The sequence below is a fragment of the Symphodus melops genome (assembly GCF_947650265.1).
Source record: "Symphodus melops genome assembly, chromosome: 5".
Lineage (NCBI taxonomy): Eukaryota > Metazoa > Chordata > Actinopteri > Labriformes > Labridae > Symphodus > Symphodus melops.
Genome location: NC_136695.1, coordinates 27,473,761 through 27,493,487, shown reverse-complemented (window position 1 = coordinate 27,493,487; position 19,727 = coordinate 27,473,761). Strand labels below are relative to the sequence as shown.

At 43.1% G+C, this 19,727-nt stretch overlaps 2 protein-coding genes across 6 annotated transcripts in view; both read left to right on the top strand.

The window, feature by feature from the left end:
- Positions 1-1,103: 1,103 nt before the first annotated feature.
- On the top strand, positions 1,104-5,235 carry rbm8a (RNA binding motif protein 8A). 2 transcript variants are annotated; one of them, XM_079345067.1, is made up of 6 exons: positions 1,104-1,219; positions 2,097-2,156; positions 2,268-2,345; positions 2,609-2,745; positions 4,750-4,886; positions 5,025-5,235. In XM_079345067.1, exons 1-6 carry the CDS (start codon positions 1,159-1,161, stop codon positions 5,071-5,073), a joined length of 522 nt encoding a protein of 173 aa, XP_079201193.1. In that variant the 5' UTR covers positions 1,104-1,158; the 3' UTR covers positions 5,074-5,235. The 2 variants fall into 2 exon arrangements, with proteins under 2 accessions (XP_079201193.1, XP_079201192.1); XM_079345066.1 differs by having other exon boundaries at positions 1,105-1,225.
- Positions 5,236-5,384: 149 nt separating this feature from the next.
- The window catches only part of otud7b (OTU deubiquitinase 7B), a 39,592-nt gene continuing 25,249 nt past the window's right edge, over positions 5,385-19,727 (top strand). For all 4 annotated transcript variants that reach the window (XM_079345065.1, XM_079345064.1, XM_079345063.1 and 1 more), the window contains exon 1: positions 5,385-6,006. The gene's annotated coding sequence lies outside the window, so the exon portion shown is untranslated. The remainder of the gene's footprint in view (positions 6,007-19,727) is intronic.

Sequence of the window (19,727 nt, the reverse complement as noted above, 5' to 3'; positions counted from 1 at the left end):
ATTTGGAAATATGTTTAACATCACATGTCTTGCTACTGGATGCCTGAATTTTCCTCAGAATCAATTAGGATATACGTTTCAATCTCTCTCTCTCTCTCTCTCTCTCTCTCTCTCTCTCTCTCTCTCTCTCTGTCTGTCTTTCCATCTTTCTGTTTGTAATCTGTCTCATTTCTGCCTTCGTATGTACTCACAAAAAACAAGTAGTTATAAGTTTTTCCTATAATGAACCATGACCTGAACACACAGAACAAACAGCCTTAGCGGAACCACAGTGGGTCTGTGTGGATGCTTGGGAGCCCTCTGCTGGCTATGATGATAATCTTAAAGTTGTTCCTGAAGTACAGCTTTAACTCCATGCAAGACTTGAAGACCTTGTTCACATAGCACCTCCAAATCAGAATTTTAGCACATCCAGATGTAGGCTATGTAGTTTGTTTTTTTTGCCTGTCTGGACACAAAAAGCTAAATGGGATCTGATTTTGATTCTTTTTCCAAAAGTTGTATGGTGCCAAATATACACAAATTAACAGTAAAATATTGAAAACGTAGTCCAGCCTCACACTGTATTATACACTTCTCGCAGCTCTCTTGTTTTTCGTTTGAAAACCAAAAGGTTTTTATCGGATCACAGATAAATTACGGATTATCCAATGATAGCTGGACTATTATTGTTCTTTCTGCTCCTTTTCATTCAAGATTTCAGATTTCATGTGTAAACTACTGTTTGGTGGATGAACTAAATAAACTTACAAATACAAAAAAACAAAACAAAAGAGAGTTAGCCTGTAGACTAAAATTTGGTAGAAAAACATTCAGGGGGAAAACGGGTTAGGATACTCAAACCTAAGTGAGTACGTAAGTCTTTATTTATATAGCACTTTTAAAACAATTAGTTACAAGGTGCTTCACAAATGCAAAAAGTACAAACAGTAAAACATACACAAAGAAAGAAAAATAAATAGATACCTAAAAACGTGTAAGAGGGAATCAAATTGTCGTTTTTTGTAGTAAAGATTGATAAATTGATTTATTGGTGAAGCTTAAAAAAAGAGCGGGCGAAAACAAATATGATTGAACGTAAACTTTACGTATTTTGGCAACATCCGCCAAACGGTTTGCTCTTCCGGCTTACGCATCTCACGTTCAGACTCAGACATCATGGCGGACGTGCTAGACCTACATGAAGCGGGAGGCGAGGACTTTCCTATGGACGAGGATGGTGATGGTAACATTATTTTTCAAAAGGTGTCGGTAGCAGATTCTCCGTAACAGCAGCTTGTGAATGATGTGTGTCGAAGTTGAGGCCTAACGTTTATTTAAAACAAAGAAAACCCGAGAAACGCAACAAACGCCTCCTGCGTTCGAGTAGGCCCGAGACAAGCTAATGAGAAGCTAACAACACGCTGCTTATTCATTCAAACTGGATTTGTTAGATAGTTACGGAGTGGTTGATTATTTTTATCACTCAGAGTTCGTGTTTTGTGTTTCCTACCATCTAAGAAGAATTTACGTTTACATATACATTTCATTTAGTTCACTTTTAGCATGCTGCTGCAACTTTCTGCTAACTGCTAAATAAACCAAAACTTTCAAGCTTCTGTATCCCCCTTAAATCAAAACGTTTTAAGGTTCTGTATTCCCATAGATACCCGTGTCTATTAGTGTAGCTCCTGGCCAGCTATAGCTTTAGTTGTAGGTCATATCTGAGCCAAATAAGTAATAATAATGTGCTTTACTTGTATAGCACCTTTCATACAAGTGTGCGGCTTAAAGTGCTTTCCAGCAAAACAAGACGTAAAATTAAAAAAGCATAAAACAGCAGTCACCTTAGTAAAACTAAATAAATGAAAACATCAGCGTCACCTTCAGCTGGTCACTAGGTAAACACATTTTTATCTCCAAATACGGTTCCAAAGTGCCTGACTACCGTATTTAAAATGCTAAAGTGAATAAGTGCGTTTTAAGCTTGCTTTTGAAGATATCAAGCCAATCTTCCCCGATATCTAGAATACACTCAGAAACTCACTTTGTCAGTATGGCTGAAGATATTTGCATGTCCACAAGTTAAATTTTATTTTATTACTTTTCCTCCACAGAAAGCATCCACAAGTTAAAGGAGAAAGCCAAGAAGAGGAAGGGAAGAGGCTTTGGCTCAGGTGAGTTACCACTCTGTTAGGACTTAACTACATTTAACTCTATTTAATACATTGATTTAGTTGAATAATAGTGATTTGTATTCATTGTATTGTGTGTGTTGCTCACTGCAGAGGAAGGTGCAAGGTCCAGAATCAAAGAGGACTATGACACTGTTGAACAGGACGGGGACGAGCCAGGCCCGCAGAGATGTAAGTTTTGCATTTCGTATGTCATTTAGTTGTTGATAAATTATGACGTGATCCCAGAAACTTAAGTCTGTTTTTCACATGTATCGTGTTACAAGCTGAAGATGCAATATGTTTTTTTTTTACACAAAGACAAGTTAGATCTTTTGTTATGCAATGAGAGCCTTAGTATTCCTAGCTGTACTTGGTGTATTCGTCTGTATGGCTAAATGTGCAGCTTGGTTTATTATCTAACCCCTGATCTCACTTATTAAATCTTGTTTCAGCTGTAGAGGGCTGGATCCTGTTTGTGACTGGTGTACACGAAGAGGCCACAGAGGAAGACATCCATGACAAGTTTTCAGAGTTTGGAGAAATCAAGAACCTGCATCTCAACCTGGACCGCAGAACAGGTTACCTCAAGGTGAGAATAATAGGCATGGATCATGTCTGTGTAGTTTCACCTGTGAAAGAGATGTACAGGTGAAACAGTTTAGTACACCACATCTTGGCTTTTCTCTCAATCCAAAGCTTACTAATTCATTTTTCTTGTACTACCCTATCAGATGTAAGAGTACAGTATTTTCTTAATTGAATCCAATAGATGGTCACGTTGATATAAACCTGTGTGCACGTTTGGCTGATTCGAGGTGCTGCTAAAAATCCTTCAAATGGATATGAAATAGTTTCTGTCAAAAAAAAATGTTTAAACAAGTTCTTCGTGCAGCAGAGCCAAATAATGCAGCTTTACCACTGCAAGAACAAACATGCAGCTCACTACAGTGAGGAAATAGATGCAGTGCAATACAAGTAAAGAAAAAGACCTGTCATGACACCTTACATCTGTTTTTGTTGTGAGATATATTTAAAAATGAGACCTTGTTTTAGAGAAAAAAAGTCCCTGGCAGTGTATATCAATATATTTTAAACACATTAAATATTGCTCTAACCTAAACGTCATTCGAAAGGTCAAATCCGAATTCCATCACATGAGTATTTTTACGTTTCTATTTTTCTATGGGTAGTTTGAAGAAGAATATTTACTCAACCAGAAAACGGACGCCTGCTTTGGTTCTCCTGAATCGCAGAACTTGTTTCCCAAAGCTCCTTTTGACTGTTCGTAAAACAAACACCAGGGACAACATTAATTGTTTCTTTGTTGGTATTTTTTTAAACCTGCTTTGATGTTCGTGTCAGACAAGATGATTAACAGCACGTACAGGAAACAGCCTCTTCTACATTTACCACAACAAATATTGTTATTGTTAAACAACCACAGGAAGGTTCCGGACGAGAGATTAGAGATATCACTTTGTCTGAAGGGGGAATGAACCCAGGTTGAGATTTAAATGAGACAATGTTAAAGAGTTATTCTCCTCTTTTGTGGATCATTTGTGATATTGGGCTTTAAATGGTGAATGTGATAAACTTATGTGGACTCACACACATTGATAAAAGTGAAAACTGCTGTCGTAATGGAGCGGAGACTGAACGAGTGCAAACATTTGAGCCCGCTCAAACAGATCGTGTTTAACATGATTATTCCGTGACTGAGAAAGGAAACATGTTGAACACATTTAATCAGGAAAAGAGACTGATGGACCCAATAAAGCAGCGTTAAATATGTTATGAACAAATGAGCTTTTTATTTCTTTGTTTTCATCCTTTCCAAACAACATTGTAGCAGTCACCTTTACCTTAAGCCACAAGGGGGCAGCAGAGTTTAAAGTAAGAACAAAGCATCATTGGATAGGAACCGTTTCCTCCCCTGTGACAATAAGATAATGTCTTTTTTTATTTTATTGTCTGAAGATTGAAAATGTAGTTAGAATGATTGTGAGTGCATTGTTGGCTTTGCTTTAGTAGTAAGTTTGTTTTGAGGGAGGTTTTGACAAATACTGATAGTTGTATCTAAACAGCCTTGTCTGGTGTGCTGTTCAGCTTTTTAATTTGCCCAGATATCAAAATCGTAGCATTTGTGGTCGATAGTAGGATCCCAATTATTTATCACCCCTACTGTTATTTTGTAGACACCCTGCATTAATGAAACATAAATAGAACGCCTTTCTTTTTTTATTCATTTGTGGGCTTTTATTGTCCAGATAGGATAGTGAGTATATTCAGAAATAGGGGAGAGAGACGAAGGAAAGACGCGAGGAAGCAGCCAGCGGTCAGATTCAAACCCAGACACGTCTGGAGCGTCGTACATGGGGTGTGAAAACTGACCACTACGCTACAGTCGCCCTCATGTTAAAACACCTTTTTTTTTTTTTTAATGTAGAACTGAGGATTCCTAATCGTCCAGATTATTAAGATTAAAATCTGGACGTGCCAGTGAAAATGATCACCCTTCGGTTACATTTTTTCCAGATTGTGAATGTTTCTAAGAGTGCACAGTCTCATATCATGTCCTGATTACTGTTGTCAGGGTTATGCACTGGTGGAGTATGAGACGTACAAAGAAGCCCAGGCAGCCATGGAAGGGCTCAACGGTCAAGACCTGATGGGACAACCTATTAGTGTTGACTGGGGATTCGTCAGAGGCCCCCCCAAGAACAAGAGGAGGTAAGCGGGCTGTGTTAGAAACATTTAGTAATAAGTAGTTATCTGTATTTAAATTTATCAAGATAAGTAATTTGATTAGTGTTTTTGTTCTAGAAATGTCGCTAACTGTAATCATTACATTTGTTTTTATTTTTACAGGACCGGTGGACGGAGACGCAGCAGAAGTCCAGACAGGAGGCGGCGTTGAGTCGGACAGATATCAGTGGCCAGAGGAGTCTTCTGTCATCCTCTCATAAGAATCTACTTCCTGTTTAGTTTTTTGTTTTTTTGTACACTATTTGTGCTATCCATTATCTCAGATATTTGGAAAGGAACGTCTCAAAACAAATTGATAAACTGTTCTAACAGAGGTGTTTTTGCTGTTTTATAATTCAACAGATATAAACAGTTTTTTTTTACTTCAGTCAGCAACTTGTAGTCCGTACATTTTGACACTTCATGATTCCCTTACTTGTTGTTTCAGTTTGCTCGATGTAACGTACATCTTATTGTGCTGCAGTGTTTTGGTTTTATTACTTGGGTAAATATTAAACTTTTTCTTTTTAAAGTTCAATGGGTGACCTGTGTGTGTGTTTTATTTAGCTCCGCTTATGACGTAGGGTTTACATCATCCTAGATGACCTCATCCAGGCAATGATGCCGCCCCGGCTGTTTTGTCCACTCCTAAAGCACCTGTCACTCTGGATGCAGTGACACACTCATAGGCTGGCCGGACTAAACCCCCTTTGCCTCTCATGTTCCTGCAGCCAATTGGCCATCGCATGCCTTGTACTCTGTGGATCCCATTTGATGTTTACTCTATCGGGGAGCATCAGTCAAAGACCCCTAGGTTGACCATTGGTGGTTCGAAACGTCAATTAATCCGAATCCTCGCTCTGATTGGTTGTCTCTCCTAAGAAGGGGCGGGGTTAACTCTTCGGTTGACGTTGTTGTTGTAAGTGGTGGAGAAATTACTTTGTCGCTGGTGGTCCGGTTTGGGATTTTACTCCTAATTCCACCTATGGAGATGCTAAAAAGTTAGGAAGTGTTGGTCCTGGGAACGTACGTCACACTCACAAGTTGGAACTTGCTGGAAAACCACATGGGACGAAGGAAGAAACATCCGCGAGGCCGTCCAAAGGTAAGCAAGTGAAGGGAGAAGCTAACGTTAGCTTCTGATTAGCCCAGGGTTGAAGTAGCCACTTGCTAACCAAACGTCACGCTTCGCTTCACTTATTTACAAACGAGCACAAACTGATTTGTTTAAAAAAGCAATCATGCACATGCACTGAAGCTTTTGGAGGACGTGGAGAAAAAAATAGCACATCATGTGGATGTAAAGTTGCAGGGTTGAGTGTAAAAACGTCCCCATGCGCCTCAAATGCGTTTATGTAAGCATGTGTATTGTTCCTCGATATTTAGTCCAAGCACTTATATCAGACGCCTCAGACTCTACATTAAACACATGCGATCAATACATGCATCAACCTGCATGAATGTGTAGTTGAGTGAATGTCTGAAGGAATGATAGTGAATTGCTGAGGATCACATTAAAGAGCTGTGCATAGTAAATACTGCATACGAAAGTTTATTTTCTGAATGGTATTTGAGTTCTGCGTTGGCCATTTTATCAGATTTTATTTTGATTTTTTATTTAGAATGAAATAAAATCAAATTGTGAAGCTAGTTTATTTTAAGGTAAGACAGGGAGAGAGAGAGCTGGCAGTCACGAGCCTGATGATCTGGGATCCAGTTTGTGTTTTCAGGTGTGTGTGTGTGTGTGTGTGTGATGTTTAAAGGAGTTACACGTTTACACTCATTCTCCATTATTTCCTAACCATCACGGCTGCTTGCATTGAGATCACCTCAGGAGGGAAACTTGATGGTGTTGAGGTAGTTTGCTGCTTCCTTTACTTTGTGAGGCTGCTGCTGGTCCTGTAAGTTCAGCCGTCCTCGCGCTCGGACTGGGGGCTTATTTGTCATCATTTCCAGTATCACCACTATGAGAGAGTGTTGCCTTACACCTCCCCTTGAATTATTCAGGTTGTTCAGTGTTTGTGGTCTCTTTAGTTGGCTTGGACACACAGTCAACATGGCTATATGTGTGGACGGAAGGCTCTACATTGTGTTTCTTGACCTACTCTGACTGTTTATGTTGTTTTAATCTGAATGTAGGAACTTAAAGACGCTGTGTATTTCCTAAAACAACCCAACTTTCCCGGTTTGTATTGACAGTAATGTTTGAGATGTCACGCTCAACTGCACGACAGTTTGGGTTTCAAATCACAAGTTTAATCACGTTGTAATAACAAGAAGATATTTGCAGATGTCATTTCAGGTTGCCCAGTATGACAAACTGGTCGGGGACTGCAACTGGAAATGAAAGCTGCTCCCTTTTTCCACAGTACAGTTAAATAAAGAGGACCGTCCATGAAATAATAAAGACATAAAAAAATAAAACGAAAGTCAGTCATCACGTCAGTATATTTAAATTTAGGCTCCTATCAATATGACACACACCTTTTTATTTGAATATTTAAAAACTTTCATACTGAAATTCAAGTATTTGAATTAGAAGTTTACTTTTCCTCTATGTATATTGTATATTAACTAAATATACATTTATATCATATATGCTTTATAAAGCCCTTATAGCTAATTTAATGTGTTAGGACGGCCACAGTAAGTAAAATCTCTGATTGTTAAAATATCCATATTAAAAGATTCATAGTGCGAACTGAGTGCTGACCAAAATAACATGCTGGTTTGTCTGTTCCACCTGTCACAGTGCAGGTGTTGTTCCCTATGTTTAATATGTTACATCTCTGGATTATACATTAATTAAAGTTACCTTTCACTGTGGGGATCCACCGAGCTCAAAGATGACACTGAGGTTTTACTTCCCTGATGCAGAGACTGTGTGAAGGTTGCTTCATTATGAACGGCCTCAACACCTCAAGGAACATATTGATGCATTCAGCTGCACGTGGAGCACCTCAGGCATGTATTTCAAATAGGGTGTAGCATCCACTTTCTTCAATGCAATTTAGCTTGCAAAACCTGCAGCGCGATGAAGGACACACATGGTGAGAAATGGGCGTGTTTTTTTATTTAACCTTCAACAGCACAAAAACAGTTTAACCACTTTGTAAGCACTTACAAGATAAGACGTTGTTTGTGAACTATCAGTCAGGAAATAAATCAACTCACAACAACCCGCCTGCAGTGGCACAGAACAAGGCCGGAGTATTTTTAAAGCTGTTATTTCCCAGAGATATTGCAATTGGATTTTCTTTGAACCGTTTGATTTTTGTTTATCCACATGAAAATGTGCGGCTTGCAATCTGCAGCTTGTCCCAAAGGGATCTCCGACTGTATTCAAAGAGGCTGCGGTAAGCATTTCACTGCAGCCTTGTTTGAAAATGATACAGAGGAGATGGCACGGGTGATGACAACGCCAAAGTGTTTTCACTTGCATCTTATGCGATAAGTGATGCGTTGACACTTGCAATGCCAAACCTTCTCGAAAGTTGCTGGACCAGCTGCTAATGGGATTAATGACACCGTGTTTCAGCAGTGACACAGAGCAAAGTCATACGATTGTGCAATAGAGGGTAGAGCGGGAATTAACCACGTTCATGTTTTTAACAGTGCATGTCATAAGTTCAGATTGTGTGACCGCGTTCATTCGTGCACTCCTGAACGTTTCTAGAGAATTTAAGGAGGACTGTCTCTGAAGTCTTCCTTGTTCCTGAGGAGGCGAGAAGAGGCTGTTCTGATGCAACACGCGGGGCGGCTGTGGCTCAGATTGATGAAATCAATCGGGTGTTCGATTCCCAGCTCCTGCAGCCACGTTTCTGATGTGTCCTTCGGCAAAACAAGTAACTCCGAGTTGCTCCCGCTGCTTCGTCGGCGGTGTATGAATGGGATCAGTTACTTCTGATGGTCTCACTGTGTCGGTGTGACCTGCGGACTGGAAAAGCTTTAAACAAGCTGTGAAAGCAACAGTCTGTTTTTTCAGTCTTTATTTCAATGCTATGTGTAGTTTGACAGAATCACAGTATCAACAAAAGAGTGGAGAACAAGATCCTCCGAATGCCTTCAGGGTGTGGCAGATCACATTTTGATTGATTGACTCCAACCTGCACATAGTGTTTATTTATGTTGATTTAAAATGCATTTCACCAGTACAACCTCCATTCAGAACAACAATCTCATTTGCACGAGTGTCCAAGACAGTCAGCAGCACGACAGTTACAGACGTGAGACAGGATATTTATCAACATGTCCTGAGTCGCAGAGCACAAAGTCTGCAGTCGAATCGACCTGAAGCACTTTCCTCCAACACCTTCAATCTGCTTTGAAAAAGATTTGAAGAAACTCGCTCCCTGCTGCAGGAGGTTAAAGGTCGCAGGACGAGCAGCGTACCTGAAACGCACCTTCAGAACAGACAAGTGTTGGGTGACTTTTTTTGGGTTTCAGAGTGAAGACTGCGGCTTCCAGCACTTTTCACACGCTGTGGTGCTGTCAGCGTTGTGTCGTGAAGCCCAATGTAGAATATCAAGACATCAGAAGGGTCGAAGTAGGAACATGTGAAAATGTGAGTTCCAGCTGGTCACAGGAAGTTGAAATGCACGATGCTGTGCGACCCAGTTTATCAAACACACGCGACGTTAGCTGACATATTTGTTCTCAAAGCTATTAATGATTGCTAGAGCTGTTTATGATGAAACTAAAGTCCTAAAAGAGGCTTACATTTGCTGCCAAAATGTGGCAACAATGGTTCAGACTTCCTGCTGCTGGGTGTTAATGGTCAAATAGGAATTAATTAATTATCACTGTAATAGATATCCAGGCTGAACCACGAACAATTCAACATCAGGAAAGTCTTCAGAAAGTTTAATGACAGTGTTTTATATTGGACTGAAACTCATCGCCTGTGCTTTTAAAATAATGTACATGAAGCCTCAGATTACATAGTTAGAAGGCTTTTGTGGATTTGGGTTTACAGCGGCTTAACGTGGACCTCGCTGCTGTTTTGACTGAATATAGTGTTTCACAGGGTTAGCATGCATGCTGCTTCAGCGATGCAGACAGAGGCTAAGAAAATGTTAATGTTCTTGCTGGGCTCCCCCCCCCCCCTCACCCCACCCAAAGCAGCTGCACAGTGAGTGTGCGTGTGTTTGTGTGTGAGTTCATCAGGGATCCAGTGTCAGTGTCAGGGCCCGGCCCGTTTGGCTGCCTGAGGTTTTCCCATAGGGATCTCTCAAACACGGTCTGATTAATAAGTAAGTAGTCGAGTGCTTCTTCAGGTTAGTAGGACAAACGCATGGCTTTTCACGTTCTGCACAATTTCACAGGATACCCCCCCCCCCCCCTCCCCCCCATCATATCACAGATCTCATATTCAGACAGCGATTCATCTGTGCTCTAAGTCCAGCGATGGATAGATAGATCAGAGATACTTTATTGATCCAGAGGGAAGTAGCACGGTTTAGAAAGACCAGAACACACGCGATACGAAAAAACTCTACCTGCGTCCCCGAGGCGGCCACAGTGAGACAAGGATCAATAGGTGGCCTGTCTCCTGAAGCCTCCGTGTCCAGACAGAGACTTATAAAAGTCAGCAGAGCCCCACCCTCCCCAGCGTGGCTGGTTGCCTGCCAGTCTTGTGACACAGCAGCCATGAAGTGCTGCAGGCTGTTTGTGTGAGGCTGCAGGTAGTGCCAGCAGCTACAACTTCTGTCCTAAACATCAAGCTGTGGACAGAACTGCTCTTGGTAGGCTCCTCTGTAACGGATAAAGGGGAATAGTTATGTGAGGTAAGAAAGCCTTGTGGCAGCTTTAATCCCTTACCACATGAGATGTTCCCTTCACAGGGGAGGCTACGCTAATGAGAGCTTTCCCTCCAGTACAGGGTTTGGAAATGATATTCACCGCACTTAACAAGACAGAAACTCTGCTTTTTATGAGCTGTCTGTACTTTTAGTGAACGTGTTTTAAAGGACGAGTCCGTAACCTCCTTCAGTAGTAATCCTGCTCAATCATCACTCACGAGCCTGTCCGTACACGCGTGCCTCTGTCTTCTGTTTTGGGTTTTGATGTTCTGCTGTGTAGGCGGGGAGCTGCTGTGCTTCCCTACAGCCAATGACAGCGCGCAGGTGAGGACACATATCAGGGATTGGACGCCACAGGAACCAGACGGACGCGGACGTAGTGGCAAAGAAGAGAAGATATGTAAGCGGGTCAAGCTCGTCCCCAAACGAGGGTGAACACGGAGTTTGGTCTGCTTTGTGTTGGACAGGCAGGTGACAAATATCGGCGCGTAGGTAGCTTCTGCTAGCGTGCGGTAGCTTGCAGTAAACGTGCACGCTAACCCTGCAGTGAGTTTGATTCTGGCAGCACTGAGCCAATGAGGAGGCCACCTGCTTCAACATGCTCATTTGAAAGGACTTTAAACTGACTGTGTTACTGGAGCACACACAGGTGGATTATTAAATTTCACTCCTGCGAGCAGTGCTGGTCACATCTCTGCTGCTTGATTCTCTGTGCTAGTTTTCAGCTTTCAGCTTTATGCTCTTTTTTTTTTTTAACCAATTTTCTATTTTTAAAATCTGAACTACAACCCTATTTTGTTGCATTACTAGTCCTCCCCTCTGCAGTGCTGTGTTTGTCACATATTCAACCCTCATGTTTCAGCACACTCCCAACCTGCAGAGGGATTTTCCTCTTTGGGATTTTGTTGGATTGAGAAATACATTGAAAATGAATGAATTGTTGTATTTGTTAAGTGTCTCAAGTGGTTGACGTGTGTACTGGTAAATCTCATCTGATATGACCTGACTTTGTGATCAAGTTAATTCAGAGCTTATTTGTGTCTCATCTTGTACTTGCATTCATCAAAGTGAGCAGCAGCAGCAGCAGCTAGCTGAGCTGGACTTGTGTTTGTAATAAAGCAGCTGAATGATGAGCTCCGGGTTGCCTCGCTCCAACCTGCTGACCGAAGTGTGCAGCTTCCTCCTGAGGACTACAAATCATCAGTTGATCCAGGACAGCAGGAGTAATCCCACGCACGGCCTTGATGAGGAGCCTGTCACCCATGATGACATCACACAGGGAGTGACGTGAAGCCGCCCTGCTGTGTACCGGGCCTGGCCTGCAGCACGTGGGGATTCACATGAGCATTAGTGTCTGCCGCCTGGCGCTTGTTTAGCCACTGGCTTTAGATGGAGCAGGGCTTGGCTGGCTTCACATTCAGGTTGATTTAGCTTCAGGAGATCGTCAACATTTGAATTACCCCCCCTTTCATTACATGCTACTTCCTTTTTAGTGGCAATGTGTTTCTCTAAGTTAAGCTTTTTTTTGCCTTTGTGAAGCTAATTACTCGTTTAGCGCAGTATTTTTTATTGCAGCAGTTGAGTAAATCAAGTCAAAACCAAAAGGTTCGAGCCCGGGTCAGTAAATGTCTTTTATTCCCTAAGGGGAAATATGCAAATGAGAGCAGTAGTCATCAAGCCGTCTGAATGTGAGTTATGTAATGATGAGAGAAATATTTATTTATTCATAAAACAGAAGAGATCTTTGGCATCATTAAAACCCGGAGATGTTATTTAGGAGGCGTGTGCACTTTTGATCTCTCTGTGAAAGGTTACGTTTGTCGATTTTTGCGTCTGTGCAAGTATTTGCTATTTCCCCCAGCGTTTATAATTGTAGTTGCATAACAGCATTTTATTAAAAAAAAACATGGATGCATTTGATACACGATGTCCATGCTTGTAGTTATTTTCTCAGGAGGGCATTGCATGTACTGTGATGACATCAAAAAGTCTTTCTAAATCTGAAGTGAAGTCTTGTGTAGAGCTGGTGTTCTCTCTTCTGTGAGCTGTCATCTATTGGACAAAGTGTTGATGTGACTTTTTTAGACTGGCGTGAAAAAAAAGGGTCAAAATTCACCTTTTTCTGTTTCCTCTTTGACAGCAGACTGAATATCTTTAGAGAAAACAACAAGTCACCACGTCGTCTCGTTCGGATCTCAAAAACTGTCAGCGACATTTTTTAAGTATTTTTTTTCTGACATGTCGTACCCTGCAACCACGCAGGGTCCAAAATTAAAAAAGTTTTGACTCACCGGCCGAGGTAGCAGGCAGTACTGAAAACATTCAGCGACCACGCATATCGTTTCCCAGCAGAAATAACACACTGTGTTTGTGTGGCTTACACATCTGATGCAGCTCATTTATTTGAGTTAATGAGTCATGTTCTGTTGAATCGAGTCACAGATAATTTTATCAAATCAGGAAATTGACGAATCATTAAAACTATATATGCTGATCTTCATTTGTTTTAAAGGCAGTAGTACCCAGACGTGTTAGCACAGCTTGTATACATGTCTGTTGGGTAAAACATCCTGTGGCCGATCGCTCTCTGAAATGAAAAATCTACTCGCTGTTTGTGCTTGACGGGTTTTTATTCCGGACCCTGAATGCAACGTGATAACGATTTCCCTCCGTCACGTTTCAGGTGGGTTTAAGGTGAGAGTAAACACTTGTTGATATCGCGGGGGGAGTCATTTCAGAGCTGCGTCCTTTTGTAACACATTTTGATTATTTTAATCACGTTGAGTCACACATATAGAAAGCACTGTTGCCTTTCCTCCCTCTTTGTTAATCGACGTGGGCTGGGAAGTGTTCAGATGGATGCACACACGCTCGTGTTTCTTCACAAAGGTTAAAATAAAGAAATCAATGAAAGGCCGTCAGGGCTGAACGAGGACTTCTCACCCACAGAGTCTGGAGTACAGGTTGGCAGCTTTCAGCAATAACTGAAAACTAATGCACAGTCTTTACAAAGTCCACAAATGATCTCTCTGCCTCTGTGCTGCTGCGTAAACAACACTTAGCGCTGTTGCACGACGTCTCCTTTTGGGTCCCCGTTTGTGCACCTCTCACACAGAAAAGCAGCGATGGCAGATTAGCGTCCACTTCCCCTCGCCGGCTGCAGCGAGAATCAAATCTCCTCATTATTACATTTTGTGCTGTTTCAGGTGTACAGCTCAGTCACGCCGTGCGCCATGTAATGTGCTCTCTGTGCGGAGTGAGGGAATGCCACTTATTGTCCCCTATAGCCCTCTCCACAGCAGCCTGTTTCATGTGGCTGTTAATTAGCACTCCTTGGCTGGTGATTACAGGGCCGGACTGCAGCGGCGTGCCCCGGGCACAGACTGGCTCCCTCCCAGGCCGGCTTTAATACACTCCCTTATTAACCATCACGACAGAGAGGTGTTGGACATTATGGATATGGTGTTATTCTGGACAAACGTTTGGCTCCTTAAACTAAATAAAGACGACAGTGTTGTTTTTATTAACCCCTTGATGCCTGAATTTGCCTGAACGTGTTTCTGCTTTCAAGTAGATGCTAAATTATGTTGAGAACGTTTATTTGAAAATAACACATCAAACAGCTCTTGTTCTGCCTCTGACCTGTCCTATTGCAAACTCATGCTTGCAAAAGGTTCCTAGGTCTGTATTGAAAGTGCATTGACCTGCAGAGGAGGAATACGGACGCTATTTTGTCTGCATTTGGAGCGGAAGTGTTTGGATGCAAATTCACGACAACAGGCGTCGAGGGGTTAAAAGGATGTGGATCAGTTGGTTGTATGGGTCGTCTTCTCTCGGTTCGATCCCCTGCTCCTGCAGCTACGTGTCATCAGGATTACAGTCGTTACTCTCGCATCAGTGTGTGAATGTGTCGCGGTGTAAAACAGCTTCGAGTAACCATCCCGACTGTTTTTACACTTTAAGAGAAGCGCGCTTTACTCACGTGTGTCCGTTACAAATAACAGTCTGTGAGTGAACAAGAGCGGATTTGGTGTCGCTAGTGTTCAGAGAAACATCTCTAAAAGAAGCCAACACAGTATGGAAACTTCTCCTGATGAGAGGCCTCGGCCAAAAACTGAGCTCCCATGGCGCTGTGTCTGAAACAAACGGTGTGTGTGTGTGTGTGTGTGTGTGTGTGTGTGAGTGAGTACGATTGTGTCAAAGATGAAGAGGCTGGGCTCAGGACAGCCAAAGCGCACAAAGGACGCTGACGTTACGCCAAAATAAAAGAGACCGCACATAAATTATGTAAATTCCAAAAACAAAAAGTGTTTCGAGCCTTTTCTTTTGGAGGGGTGAGAGGTCGTGTTGGGGTGGCGGGTCGCCACTCCAGCTGAATGGCGGTGGCAAACGCTGCTAAAGAGAGATAATGGCATTTAAAACACCAGCTGTTAGAGCGCCGATGGCCTAGCGGTGCAAGGGGCTGTGGTCCTCCTTCCAGCGGCTGTTGGGTTCGGGGTCCGGCCTCGGTCCTCGGCTGCATGTCTCACCCATCTCTCCTCTTCTCTTTTTAACTGTCCTGTCCAAAAAAAATAACTAAAAAACAACACTTAACACCAGCTGTTCTCCAATGAGACACATCCTGTTTTGAAGGATGAAGTATAGGTAACATGGGTGTTGTCTTGTCTGTATGCACACAACAAAATAAACTCCTTGGTGACGGGAGAAACTCCAGTCCTCAGACGTTAAGTCCTTCCGTGTGTTCAGAGTCGCAGGTGTTGTCTTTCCGTGCAGTCCTTCGGAGAACTCGATGAACTCGGAGATCTCTGATTTCATGCGGCGCGGCGCCATGACATCAGCTCTCAAACACTGACAAACACTCGTGCTCATGCAGAAGTTATGACTGCTCACTTCAGCTGGCAGGATTTATCTGCAAACATGCTCTGGTCGCTTTCACAGCTGATAAATCGTCTTTTCCCTGCAGTTATTGGTTATTGGTTGTTTGGTTCATATATCGTGTCAGGAAATCATCAAGAACAAGCACAAGACGACGTCCTTAGAGGATATCGTGTAAAGAGAAATCGGAGTGGCCAGGATTACGTCGTGTTACGTCTGATGTCTCGTTTCCTGAGTGGCGTTTACGCCTTGTCACCTGAGCTGATGTCACACATGGTCTTCGCTGAAGACACCCGGCAGTCACCCTTTTGTTCCTGATGTTGTTTTTGAGCTTCAAGCTGCAGAGTGTCTGTTTAAACTGTCTCCACCAGCAGCATGTTTTTAAGACTTTGTGAAACAGGAGGTTGCTGTGACTCTGTGTGTATCGGTGCTGTAGATGAGATAAGTTGTTATTGCTCTGGTTTAAAAGCAAAGACGTATAAATGCCTCCTGTTGTTGTTTCTGGGTTTCAATGAACTGGATTGTGTTGCAGCAGCAGCTCAGTCGAAGTTGCTGTGACCTTTGTTGAGCTCTACGTGCTCCTGTTCACAGTCTGTAAGTAGATTTGTTTACCTCACCTTATTCTGCCTTCGGCCCTCGAGGAGAGAAAAAGGGCTGGTTGCTGAGTTCACATGGATGAGGTTTGGATGTTTCTGAGCCAGCAGGCTCGATAGGGGAGGCCCAGTAAGGGAAGCTAGACTTGGCAAATTTTTGTGTGATGACTGGACAGCTTTCTGGACCAGACCAGCTCGAGTGGCACGGCCTCTGAGAGGGCGGGCGCGGCGTGGAATCTCTGACATCAGCTGTGTGTGCATTCACACCGGTGTTGTCTTACACACACACACACACACGCACACACACACACACACACACACACACACACACAGACGCCCACAGCTGGTGGTCAAGCCTTCATCCTGACTGGGAATGTGCTCACTTCATGGTTCATACCACAAAAATGTTATCCTGAACACTGCGCTCACATTTCCACAAAAGGAAAGTTCTCCAATTTTAATGGGAAGTTGATCATTCGCTGCTTTTAAAAAAAAAACAAAAAAAAAACAACTATTACGTCCACTTGACACGGTGCACGCTGACTGGTCGAAGATAACGAACGCCCTTATTTGGGGAGAAGCCACCCAGTCCACTGCAGCTCCACTACAAACAAAAACATTTTCCTGGATTCACATGAAGCAGCATTTTTTAGCTAATGGACTCGAAACGGTCCGCTACATCCAATAATTCACATGTCAACAGGAGCTCTGTGGATGTTCTGTCTCGCTGCAGCTCGGAGGGTTTTTATTGATTATACTCCAATGATCAGCTTACTGGCATATTTCCTTTTAGTCAAGGGAAATGGTCACACTCTAATTTTCTGTATTGATTCCTGAGATGTGAACCAATGGGATCAGAAAACATCGGTCCCCTCCCTCATTACTGGTCGAGCACAGCTGCTCCTCGGAGTGGGAGGATTAGTGAGGCTGCACTTTACTAAACGATCAGGAAGTAATGGCTTTCAGTGCCAAATGGACGGACTCTTAACTTTTGTGTTATTTTTATTTCTCCTTGTGCTTCTTATGAGCGACCGGCTTCAGTCTTTCTCCTGTGTGATTAAAACGTCAGTTAGTGTGGAGCTCTTTTTTTTAAATTTTTTTTATCAAAGTACTTTAGTAAGTTTAAACCCAATCAATTCTTTCTGCACAGATCTGCATGCAAGTCTTCAATAAAGGAGTAAAAAAAGAGAGGGGGGATGTGATTATGTGAACTTAATGTCAGCTCGTGTGTCAGTGTAGCAGCCCCCTCGTCACAGAGCTTGTGTTTGCAGAGCGTCATTCAAGCAACTTTTTTTATTTTAAAAGTTTTGTTTGGATTCTTATTTGTTTTTACGAGAAGGAAACCTCTTATATGAAACTCAACACAAAAAAACCCAGAAGAATGGTAACGACAAAACAAGCTAAGATCAGTCAAACAGGCCGAGGCAGCTCAGCCCTCGGCCCCTTTTGACCGTTAGAAAGGTCGAAGACACTCTAGGTTTTTGCCTCTTTTCTTCTATGTAGATAAATGTACTTTATTGATCCAAAGATGGGAAGTTGTGTCACTAAAAGCAGCAGGATATCAAAGGCAGTGGCTAGTGTAAGCAGCAGTTCGGCTTGCAGCCCCACACGTGTCGTGTCCACAGAGGAGCTGATGGTGAATGTCAGTATACTCCTCCAAGTCACTGCGTTGTGAAACTGAAAGTTAAAGATATGGAGATCCCGATGGTATGTTTTATCATGTAAGCCTGTGCTTTATCTGTTGATTTGTGACTTTGAGATAAAGCAGTAAGAGCATTGATTCGCTGTGCTGCAGTGGCCTTGTTTAAGCCCGAGGCGCTTTACACTGAAATGCTTATCATATCCTGTAGCATTATGCAAGCCCTTTGAAAACGACTGTGCCCACACTGCTCACAGGATGCACCCAGTTGCCCTTGAAGACAACTGATGTTGCAGAAAATGACCAAATTTGCTGAGGTATTTTCTGCACAGCGATCCCACTGTGGCACAATAGGTGCGTTTGAGAGGGCTGCTCTGCTCAGCACACAGATACAACAACATCATCAGCGAGGAGAGCATCACCCAGGCCTATAGAGGGATGCTTGGTTATACAGAGCGGAGTATTGGCATGGATATGCATGGCTGTGCATGTTGTTGTGCAGAGCTTTTTCAGTCGACAGAGATCGAAGCTTCATAAAGCGTCGACATGTTCCGCTCAGCGTACCTGCAGCCGTCTCCTTCTTTTTGCTTCATGAAACTTTATGAGCTCAGGGTGAAGGCTATGTTCTTCCTCCATGTCTCCCCCAGCCAGGCAGCGCTCAGCCTTCCTTCCCAGCTGCAGCTCTGGTGTTACGTAACGAGTGAGTGTAGGCTGACTGGGCTCAGTCAGTAACCAGATTACAGCAGTCCTCAGATAAAGACGGCTGAACGACAGCCATCTCAGTCACCACACCTCTGTTTGTCTTCCGCCTCTGGTTTTTCCACGGCTGTGAGGTGTTCTCTGTGATTGATTGTTTTCGCAGAGAGCCCAGCCCTGATTTCTGCAGCATTAAAAAAAAAAAAAAAACCCAGACCTTTCACTGCACGGGGAGAGTGAATTAACAAGGAAGTGTTTTGCTCTTTAATCTCGGACAAAGTCTTAATCATGTCTGCGGTTTGAAGGAGGGGAACCTCCGCCTCGTGCAGACATTCACAGCATGTATTCAACCTGTCAACACAAGACTGACGGAGACTGAAGAGCATCAATCATGCAGAGATTTAACCCATCGAGATCTGCATCTGTTAGTGCTTAACATGGGTATCTAACCTGGGTATCTATGGTTTAGCAGAGTTGGTAGAGCAGGCGCCTCATGTACCGAGGCTACAGTACCTGTTTCTCCGGTTTTAGATCCAAGTCCTGATCCTAACGCTGTTTGGTCATCCCGATCTCTCTCCTCACAGAAGTACAAGTACGAATCTCAGGATCTTAATTATCGAATGAATCAAATTGTAGAGTTTGCACCGGTCTTTGAAGGTCCAGGTCTCGGCTCAGACTTCTTGCGTCTTTACCCGTCTTGTCTGGGTTTCAGACTGGGCGGACTCTGGATTTTAAATCAGGACCGGCATTGACAGGTTTACCCTCCCCGGTTACAACCTTCCCGATGTTACAGTCTCAGTGGTCTCGGTCTTGTCTCGGCCCTCCGGGTGTCCTGGTCTTGGTTAGTCTGGTTTGGACTGCGGTTCTTGTGAGATCATCTCGTAAATTACCACCTGGTGGCGCTGCTCTGCTTGCGACCCTTGACCCGCATGCTGCTGCTCTGTGCATGTTTTGCGGAGGCAGCTGAATGTTTGCAGCTCTTTGCTTCCGATCGGACTGAATCATATTGTATCGTACGAGATCAACGTCGTCGTTGGCAACGACCCACGTACGTGTCACAGTTGAAAGGCAGCCGCCGCTGCTGCCAGCTTCTGGCTGCAGCTTGGATTGTACACCCAGACACTTGATTGGAGCGCAGGATTTATGCTCGAGTGTATCCGCTGCTTCCAGACATGTAAAGAAAAGAGAATCACAGGAAGAGTCGAGGGAGAGTGATTAAGAG

Excerpts from the sequence above, each read along its gene's own strand:
- rbm8a (XM_079345066.1), top strand. The coding sequence starts at position 1,159 with ATGGCGGACGTGCTAGACCTACATGAAGCGGGAGGCGAGGACTTTCCT. Across the intron at positions 1,226-2,096 it reads TATGGACGAGGATGGTGATG|AAAGCATCCACAAGTTAAAG; the intron begins GTAACATTATTT and ends TTTCCTCCACAG. Across the intron at positions 4,887-5,024 it reads CCCCCCAAGAACAAGAGGAG|GACCGGTGGACGGAGACGCA; the intron begins GTAAGCGGGCTG and ends TTATTTTTACAG.